At 56.1% G+C, this 10,159-nt stretch overlaps 1 protein-coding gene across 2 annotated transcripts; it reads left to right on the top strand.

Annotated features, from left to right (window-relative positions):
* Nucleotides 1-259: 259 nt before the first annotated feature.
* On the top strand, nucleotides 260-7,884 carry LOC117887164 (zinc finger protein 497-like). 2 transcript variants are annotated; one of them, XM_034789482.1, is made up of 4 exons: nucleotides 260-496; nucleotides 1,918-2,044; nucleotides 3,869-3,961; nucleotides 4,533-7,884. In XM_034789482.1, exons 2-4 carry the CDS (start codon nucleotides 1,957-1,959, stop codon nucleotides 5,873-5,875), a joined length of 1,524 nt encoding a protein of 507 aa, XP_034645373.1. In that variant the 5' UTR covers nucleotides 260-496; nucleotides 1,918-1,956; the 3' UTR covers nucleotides 5,876-7,884. The 2 variants fall into 2 exon arrangements, with proteins under 2 accessions (XP_034645373.1, XP_034645374.1); XM_034789483.1 differs by lacking the exon at nucleotides 1,918-2,044.
* The last annotated feature ends 2,275 nt before the right edge of the window (nucleotides 7,885-10,159 follow it).

The raw sequence follows: 10,159 nt of genomic DNA, 5'->3' as shown, positions 1-10,159 counted from the left end.
TAAGAGTAGGTTAGATAAATGTCTATCAGGGGTGGTCTAGAATAGACAGTATTTGGTCCTGCCATGAGGGCAGGGGACTGGTCTCGATGACCTCTGGAGATCCCTTCCAGTCCTAGAATCTATGAATCTATATGGGGCCCAGTGACAGGCTTGGGAACCGCTCAGCCCCCGGGGCTGGCTTCTCGCTGGAGCGGCCGGGGAAGAGGAGCTGTTGCCACTAGAGGACAGTGGCTGATGTTCAAGGAGGGGAAACTGGTTCCTCCTCTGCCTGCCCCGCTTCCTCTTCCGCCGGGAGAGAGCTGAGCTTCCCGGGCAGAGAACCTGCAGCCCGGGCTGAGCCGCTGCTGCTCCCCAGCGGGGTCTGTGAGGAGAGAGAACTGCACTGACCCCCCCTCCCCTCTGTGCCCAGCCGGGGGGACTTTCTGCGGCAGCTGGAACCAGCCCCTGGGGCAGCCCCGGGCTCTGCCGACACCAGCCCCTGAGCCGGAGCCTGCAGGTGAGGGGAGAGACCCGGGGGAAAGGGCTGGGACCGGGCAGGAAAGTGACTCTGCACCATCGGCCCCTCCTCCCCTGTTCCGCTCCCGGGGGGGAGGGGGTCTGCGAGTCCCAGAGCTGCTGCCCTCCCTGACCCATCCCCCCACCCCCGGCTCTGCTCCCCTGAGCGCCTGCAGGAGCCGAGCCAGCTCCGAGAGAGCGAACGCCCCGGGCCGGGGACCGAGTCTCCCAGCCCGAGAGGAGGGGAGAGGGGGCGGGAGGGAGACAGAGATAGAGGCTGGCAGGGGCAGCAGGAGCAATCAGTGGGGCGGGAGGTCCCGGCTCCCAGCCCTGCCCAGACCCATTTCCTGCAGCCCCCCCGGGGCAGATTGACTTTCCTGGGGAGAAGGGGAGGAGCAGCGAGAGGAAAAGCCAGTTCCTGCCTCTGCCTGGTCCCCGCGCTGCTGGGGGGATGTGCTGCCCTGGGGACAGTGTCAGGGGGGATCCCGCAGAGCGGCTCCTTTGGTTCTGCGCTTGGCTAAGAGGCTCTGTGCCTGGGAGTGGGGATACCAATGTCTGGGAGGGTTTGGACCTGGTGGGAGGGGCCGGGTCTGCCCAGGAATAAAGTGCCCCAGGGTTTTCCAAGCATCTGTGGGTCTAATTCTTCTTATGCAGGGAAAGGCTCTGGGGGAACTGGGGTGAGAAATGGGCCAAAAGCCCCTCCTGAAACCTCCTCCTGCTCACCCTTCTCGGCTGCAGGATAACGCTCCAGATCCTGCCCTCCCACGGGCCGGGCCGTGGGATTGAGGTGGCCCATCCAGGAGGCTGGGGGAGCAGTGAGCAGGCGGGGGGAAGGGGTTAATGACAGACTTGTCTAGCATGGCGCTGACATTCCAGGTAGAGGGGTACCAGCCGCCCCCACCCCAACGGCCTGCCATGGCAGTAGCCAAGGCACCAATGGCTTCACACTCCGCAGTGGGGAAAGGTGTCTGGGAACCCCTCATCCTCGACAGGCAATGGCAGATCATCTGTGCCTCACTAGGATGGCTGTGCCTGAGCCTCCAGGCCTAGCTGGAAACACCCCAGAGTTAAAGGCTAGGGCTGGGCGGGGGAGGATGAGGGTGAGAATGCTAATAGCAGGAGCTCTCCTGTCACGCTTTCCATCCACAGATCTCCGGGTGCTTTACAAAGGAGCTCAGGGTCATTCTCCCCCTTTTACAGATGGGGAAACCGAGGCATGAGTGGCAACATGGCTGGGCTGTGGGCACCAGGGGCAGAGCCGGGATAGAAGACCACCCCCTGGGTGCCTTTCAGAGTGCTGCCTTTCAGAGTGCTAATCGTTAGGTAGCACCAGAAGGTGGGGCAGTGGGGCCCATGGAAGAACTTGGGGGCGGGGGGTGGCTGGGACAGCAGGTTCTGAGTGAGGGTCTCTGGCTGTTCCAGGGGCCAGCGGCCGGCAAGGAGGTGGGTGTGTATTCCACCATGGAGCCGTGCGTCCTGCTGGATCCTCACCAAAAAGCCCTGTACAGGGACGTCATGCAAGAAAGCTACGACACCCTGATGTCGCTGGGTGAGGATTCCTGTCCCCTTGGGCGTTTGGACATGGGGGGTGGAGGTGTCTCTGAAGCACTGCTCAGGGTCTGGGTCTTTTAGATTTCAGTGGGATCAGCCCCATAGTCCACAGATGCCAGCCTGAGAGAGACCATCCCCTCTCCGGCCCCTGCTAGTGGACTTCTGCATGCCCAGGGCAGTGGAGTCGGCTTACAAGAGGAGCGTGGATGAGTTCAGCTTGTTCAGCCCAGCCAGACACAGACTGAGAGAGGGCTGCTTTTCATTTGGAGTGGGGGGGGTGAGCTCCAGGGAGGGGGAAGATCTGCTAATGCAACCGGACCATGTCGGCACAAGAACAAATGGGGATAAACTAGTCAGGAGTAAACTGAGGCTAGAAATTGGTAGGGTTCTACCCATCAGAGGAGGGAGGTTCAGGAACAGCTAGTTTGAAGCTGCAGCTTGAATGGGATTATATGACGGGGCTGTCAGAGATAGCTGGGGACTCAATGTGCCAGGTGGTCCCTTCCACTACTATGTCCTGTGATCATGAGTCTCATGTCACTCACACATATTTCCCATCCCCAGGGAGGGCCCAATCTCAAGGCATGGTTAGGGGTGGGCTAGTGCCCTATCATGCTGCGCTGGAGTCACTGTAACCTGTACTGGTATTGGAGATCACCGGACCCCCTCCAGGGGGCACTGCCCATCCCCTTTGCCCCACTGGCCTCCCCACAGCGTCTCCCAGGGATCCCACACCAGCACAGAAGGGGGCTGGGGTTAAAAAATGTGGCTTGTCCTTTCTGATGACCATTGGGGTGTTATTCTTACTGCAGCCAAACTCCTGAATTAGATCCCCGGAATCATGAGATTGGCTTTGAAATCATTAGATTGAAAACATAAAAATGTTGGGCTTCTTTTCTTCACCTTCTGGTTTTTGAGCCGTTAGCATCACACACAGGGTCACGTTTTCAAACTGTTCTCTGCAGCTCCCTGTTGCGTTCCTGGCTTACATGCAAAGAAGCGAAATAGAAACATAATAGACTCTAGCTGGAAGCAACAGAACTTGGTTGCTTAGAATCCAGAACTGAAATGCACAAGAACCAAAAACAGAGAGAGAGAGAGAAAACAGGCTGCTCCCTCAGGCAATGTGGCACAATTCACCCCACTTTGCTCTATGCTGGGTCTTTGCAGACTGACTGCTGCTAGACCCAGGTCACATGCTTCACTATAGCACCCACTAGCCTACCAACAGGACCAGGAAACCTCCTGAGAATTTAAAGTGATATCTTGTCAATGCCCCTCACCACCTGCGCTAGAAATTTACATCTTTCAATCTCTTTTTGTAGTGAACCCTGAGATTCTGGCACAATCTCACAATTCCAGCAACCGGGGCTTGAGGTCAAATCCCGAATATTGCAAGACTTGTGAGACGATTGCAAGGGCTGGCAACACCATAGCATAGCGGGTGCTTGGGGCTCTGCAGATGCAGACCCGGCCCTGGGGATAGGGCAAGGCTGGTCAAAGAGTCCTGGGGGAGCGAGCAACCGAGCTGCCATTCGGTAGGGGAATAGGGAAACCCCAGCTGTGTGGTGCTCACTGTGTATGGGGACCTGTCCTTCTCTAGTGGCTGGGACAAATAAATCCCCTGGGGTAGACGTGGCTTCTCTCCATGTGCATCTTATCACACAGAGGGAGTTGGGGAACCCCCATGCAGCCCCATAGCCTTCCAGGGAGGGGCTGTGGATTGTGGTGATCACAGCCCCGCTGGCAGAGAGCAAGGAGAGGGGGGTCGCTGCCTAACGAGCTCTGTTCCTCCCCCCTCCGCCTGACTCCCCCCCTACAGAATTTCCCTTTCTGAAAGCGGAGGTGATCTCCCGACTGGAACGGCGTCGCAGAGGCTCCAAGGAGAGGGAGATCCCAGCAGCGTCTGGCCCAGGTGAGGGATCAGCTATGCTGACTGGTCAATAAACAGCTGGGGTTCCCATCTGGGCCCCATCAGCGTCCCGGCTCTGCCACTGCTGTCCCAGGTCTGGACTGTGCCCAGTGGGCGTCATAGCCTCCTGGTGAGCATCACTCACAGCTTCTCACCCAGCCTGACAACACCTGGCTGTGGCACCCTCCCTGCTGAGGGCTTGGATGGGGTGTGGGGGCAGAATTGGTCCCCTCCTCTGGGCGAGGGCTTGGGGGATTCAGCCCGTGATTTTCTAATCTCCCGGGGAGCTATTTTAGTTTGTTTCACCCCTTTTCCGAGTTTCTTTCCGCCCAGAGCAGGGAGTGGATTCCAGGCAGGCAGGCAGTGTCCGACTGGACAGAGCACTGGACAGGAACCTAGGAGACCTGGGGTGCATTCCTGGCTTAGCCACTGGCCTGCTGGGTGAGCTTGAGCAAGTCACGCCCTCACTCCGTGCCTCAGTTTTCTCATCTGGGGAATGAGGGTTTGTAAAGTGCTTTGAGACTTAGCCATGTAGGAGCGGAGTGTGGGAGTTATTCTCTCTCTGTCCTGGCAGGTGATGGGACGGCGAGTGAGACCGAGGAGGAGAATCCCCCGAAGGAAGGCCCTGAGCCAGCAGAACCACGGGAGATGCTGCCGGAAGGATTTTCAGGAGCTGTTTGCCAGGGGCCTGCTGGGGTGAGGCTGGGAGGGGCAGGGAGGAGACAGGGCAAACCCACCCCTCAGGGGCCCAGCCCCAAGAAACTGCAGGATATCACAGCTCACCAGCGAACACCCCAGGGCCAGAAACCCTACCCGTGCCAGGACTGTGGCAAGAGCTTCATCTGGAGCTCGCACCTGGAGCGGCATCGGCGCGTCCACACAGGCGAGCGCCCCTATGCCTGCCCTGAGTGCGGTGAGCGCTTCACCCAGAGCTCCCACCTCCGGCAGCACCAGCTGGCCCATGGCGGCGAGCGCCCCTACAAGTGTGGCGACTGTGGCAAGCGCTTCGGTGACCCGCCAGCCCTGGCAGCCCACCGGCGCGGCCACCTGGAGGACAAACCCTACCGCTGCGCCCAGTGCGGCAAAGGTTTCGCCTGGAGCTCCCACCTGGAGCGTCACCGGCGCGTCCATACTGGCGAGCGGCCCTACCGGTGCAGGGAGTGCGGGGAGGCCTTCGCCCAGAGTGCCCACCTCACCAAGCACCGCCGGACCCACACCGGGGAGCGCCCCTACCGCTGCCCCCACTGCGGGAAGGGCTTCGGGGACAGCTCTGACCTCACGCGACACAAACGGACCCACACAGCTGGGAGCATCAGGCAGCGCCAACAACCCGCTCGCAAGCAGAGTCCGGCCAAGCCCAGGAAAGCTCAGCAGAAGGGGAAACACAGCCGCTGCAGCCAGGGCGCTGGGGAGAGCTTGGGGCGACCACAACAGCAGCAGGGTCCCCAGTGCCAGGACTGCAGGCTGGGCTCCAAGCCCCGGAGAGCCCACCAGGAGGGGACGTGCAGCTGCTTCAGGGAGAGCTCGGAGCTGTTTCAGGGTTCAGAGGCCCTGGGACCCCAGCCCAAGCGGAAATCCCACCCCTGTGGGCACTGCGGGAAGGTCTTCACCTGGAGCTCCCACCTGGAGCGGCACCGGCGCGTCCACACCGGCGAGCGGCCCTATGCCTGCCCCGAGTGTGGCGAGCGCTTCGCTCAGAGCGCCCACCTCACCAAGCATCGCCGGACCCACACCGGCGAGCGGCCCTACACCTGCCCCCACTGTGGGAAGGGCTTCGTTGAGAGCTCCGACCTGGCACGGCACCGGCGCACCCACACCGGGGAGAAGCCCTACAGGTGCGGGCAGTGCGGGAAAGGCTTCAGTGTCCGCTCGGCCCTCACCAAGCACCACAGGGAGCACGCGGGGAGCACGCCATGAGTGGTTGCCACCGAGAGCCTGCGCCAGGCTGCCCCGTCCCTCAGGGAGAGGAGAGGAAAACCTGGCACTTCCATTTCACATTGCACGCTTGGGAGAAGGCCCCCGGGATGGCCCGAGGGCCTCTGGGCTTGAGACACCCCCGCCACACGGGACGGCCCAAGGGCATCTAGACCAAGACCCCTCCAGGACGGCCCGATGGCCTCACTACCTCTGAAAACCCATGCTGGAAAGCACACTTCCAGCTTTAGTACTGACGTATCCTAAAAGTGACTCTTCAAATGTGGCTGTTTTGTCACCCTATAGTGCCCTGCAATCACAGGGGCTCCGTTTCCCAGCAATAAGATCTTTATTCTCACTGCCAGCCCTGGGATGGAAGAGAAGCACTGGGTTCTTTCCTTCTCACGCGTCATCACCAGGAATAAAGGGTTCACGGGGCGAATTCTTGCTTGTGCAGCCGCTGGCACCCTCACCCTCTGTGACCCCTCCATGACAGATTTCATGCCCCGAGGGCCATACGTAGGTCGACCCCCCGTGGAGACGCAGCTAGGTTGATAGATTCTTCCCTCCACTTCACTACTGCCTCTCAGAGAAGTGGATTTACTGCATCACTGGAAAATCCCCTTTTGTCAGCGTAGGCAGCATCCCAGCTGCAGTGCCGTAGATGTGTTGCTGCCGTGGCTGTAGAGCAGATGTGGCCTCAGAAGCAGTTCTGTTGCGATTGCCCAGGGTGGGATGGGGCAGTTGCAGGGCAAACGGGAGATAGAGGCAGCAAGCACTCGAGGCCCGACTCTGCTACATGCAGGGAGCAGGGCAGCGGGGTGGAGAAAAGGGGCCAGTCCTGTGGGATACGTTCTCAGATTGCAATCACAAGAAGAAAAATGTGCTACAGGGGGTGAGTGGCCATAGTGTGTCTCCTCTCTCCACCACCGGCCTATACGGCTGGGACTCCTTTACAGCAGGATGACCGAAAGGGGAACCAGCCCCTTTAAACTTTCTTTAAAGAACGTTGAGCGTTGAAGAGGTTGACCCTAAAAGAAAGTGGCAAATAACCAGCCAGGGGGTCTGGCTTCAGGGGTTTCAGAATCTGGCTGGTCCAAATTTTAATTTTTCATTCCATTCCGAGAATGACATTTTTTTCATGAAAAATCTTTCTTGCTTTTTTCTTTTTTTTAAGGATGAAAAAAAATCTGAAATTCAAAACGTTTTCCTCTCCAATTCAAGGATTCCGCTTTGGAGGGGGATCGAGGGTTGTTGGTGCATGCGTGCATGTGTCTTTTTTCTGCGTTCTCTTTCTATTTAACTTTCCCATCTTTTTTTTTTTCCCCTCTGGAAGAGGAGTGGGAATCAAATGAGAGCAATTTGGAGGCAGAAAAAACATTTTCTCTAACTTTTTTTCCACTGGAAAATTAAAGAAAAACAAAGAAAGAAAAGGTGAGAATGGGAAATGCAGACACATGCAAAAAATGAAAATTTTGTAAATAAAACAAAAAATTCAATTCATTTTACAATTTTGGATTTAAAAAAAGGGGTTTCTGGGTTGATCCTCACAAACTGTTTGACGAACAAAATACAGACCTCTGGTTTTTAAAGGACCACAGAGTAGTACCCTGGTGGGGGGTAACTTTCAGAGAGGGTCACCATGATGTCATCTCGGCCTGACCTCTTGCCTTTGAACAGGGCAGGCTAGATTGCTCTAAATGCCTAGTGGGGATCTTTCCAGCTTTATATGCTGCATCTCTCACCGTGGTATCTGGGCACAAGGGTGGTGTGCATAATGGAGTTGCGGGGGCGTTTCTGGCAATTCTGAAAAATCAACGAAAAAACATTGTTTCAGGTCAATCCCAAAATGATTTTTTAAAAGTTTTCAGTAAATTGAAAAGTTGGAAAGAAAAATGCATTTCTGATCAAATGCAGCATTTTATTCCACCCCAGACAAAACCAGTCTGTTTCAATGGTGAGCCATTTTTTATGTTTAAAAAAGAATAAAATTAAAAGGAATTTTGATCGAACGAAGAGTCGTTTAAATCAGAAAAATAGAAACAGTTCCTTGCTAACAGGTCAACACTCAATGTTTTGGGTTTGGGTAGGGGATTAATTTATTCATTGGATCGAAACAATTTTTTGCAAAATTAACACAGATTTGCAAAATGCTTCAGTTGACCCAAATCTGCATTTTTTTTGCCAAAAAATGTCACGTGCGGTGCATCCCAAATGGCAGGGAGCTGTCTTTACTGGGTTGTTTTGTTTTTGTTTTTTTGATTTAGCGAATCCATGGGCAGGCAGCCATCTAAATGCCTTCAGAATCAAAGACCTTAGAAAAAGAGTGGGAATTGAATGGAATAAGTTTATAACAAATGCCGAGATTCATCAGCAAATTCAACAACCCCTAACTGTTAACGATATCCGGAAAAGAAGACTGAGATATTGGGGACCTGGGTTATGAACGAAATCAGACTGACAGCCATAGCAGGGCTGTCTCAAAAGGGGCTGATCAAAAGAATCTATCAGACAATATGTATGGCGGAGGGGGACATTATGGGACATAGAGGCCTCTCCACGGAGGTCTAGACTTTGCATGGTCCCTACCAGCCCTACATTTCTATGACACTCAAAGAGCAACCCATGATAGCCGGGGAGGGTGGAGCCCTGTTCGTGCCCACAGCGATGTCTGGAATGAATTCAGATTCACTCATACTCATCTAGCTGCTTCAGTGCACAGCTCAAGTACAGACATGTTAAAAGTGACTTGCATGCCCACCCTGATCTTGCTACAACAGTGCAAAACCCTAAATTAGCTAATATAGCTTCTCTGCACCCCCATGGCCAGAGCACCGCAGCACCTCATGCCATAGGCACTGGAACTAGTAGTGAGGGGGTGCTCCAGCACTCCGTGCCTTGAATTTATTTCCATCATACACAGGGTTTACAGTTTGGTTCAATGGCTCTCAGCACCCATTAAAAATAGTTCCAGCACCCCTGCCTCACGCGATCTTTAATAGCAGCGTGGCCTGGTGGATATAGCACTGCACTGGACTCAGGACACCTGGGTTCTTATTCCTGGCTCTGCCACCAGCCTTCTGGGTGACCTTAGCTAGGACTCCATATGAAGCCAGCCAGGATGCTGGTGTAGCATGCCTGCCTCTCTCTGAGCACACTGTCACCAGGGCAAAAAGCTTACACAGCTTCGACCTTCCTGGATCTGACCTCGGAGCAGTCAACATCCCCTTCCACACCGTGTGCTTCCCACAGCGAGTCCGCCTGGGCAGGGCTCCTGGGGAAGCCAGAGGGCCCTGCACCCCAACTCCACAGTCAGCAGTGATTCTCAGCTAGCGTGTAGAACAGAAGGGTTTATTAGTCGACAGGGACACAGCGTGGAACAGAACTTATTAGCACAGAAAACAGTCAGTAAAGTCCATCTTGGGGGGAGGGGAGCCCAGAGCCAGGGTTCTGGCCCTCCCCCTGCACCCCAAGCGAGCCGAGACTGACTCACTTCCAGCTGTCTGGCCCCTGCCCTGCCCGTTGCTCCCAGGGCCACCCAGAGGATTCAGGGGGCCTGGGGCAAAGCAATTTCAGGGGCCCCTTCCATAAAAAAAAGTTGCAATGCTATATTTTTTACATTTCCAAATACATGATACTAACCAGTGAAATACATTCAAAAATTAATTTTTAATAATTGAAAATATACAAAATACATTATTTAATAACATTAAAAGCTTTAATGGTATGTATACATTTGCAATTACATAATGGGCTGTCGCTGGGGGATGGTAATGGTTGGTGCCAATGGGCTGTCGCTGCCTGGGGGTGGCGCTGTTGTTGCCCAGGGCTGGGTGGGGAGCTGGGCTCTGGGTCGGGGGGTGCCCGGTTCACAGGGGCTGGGCTCAGAGCTGGGGGTCAGGGGTGTGGGGGGGGGGGTCAGGGGATGCCCAGCTCAGAGGGGCTAGGCTCAGAACTGGGAGTCAGGGCTGCGCGGGGGAGGTCAGGGGGGTGTCCGGCTCAGAGGGGCTGGGTTCAGAGCTGGGGGGAGTCAGGGGGGTGTCTGGCTCAGAGGGGCTGGTCTCGGAGCTGGGGGGTCAGGGCTGAGGGGGGTCAGGGGGGTGTCTGGCTCAGAGGGGCTGGGCTCGGAGTGAGGGGTCAGGGGAGTGTCCAGCTCAGAGGGGCTGGGCTCAGAGCTGGGAGTCAGGGCTGGAAGGGTTGTGGGGGGTCCAGCTCAGAGGGGCTGGGCTCAGAGCTGGGGGGAGTCAGGGGGGTGCCTGGCTCAGAGGGGCTGGGCTCAGAGCTGGG

Source organism: Trachemys scripta, chromosome 14 (assembly GCF_013100865.1).
Source record: "Trachemys scripta elegans isolate TJP31775 chromosome 14, CAS_Tse_1.0, whole genome shotgun sequence".
NCBI lineage: Eukaryota > Metazoa > Chordata > Testudines > Emydidae > Trachemys > Trachemys scripta.
The sequence above is the reverse complement of the archived record's forward strand: the minus strand, read 5'-3'. Positions and strand labels throughout refer to the sequence as shown.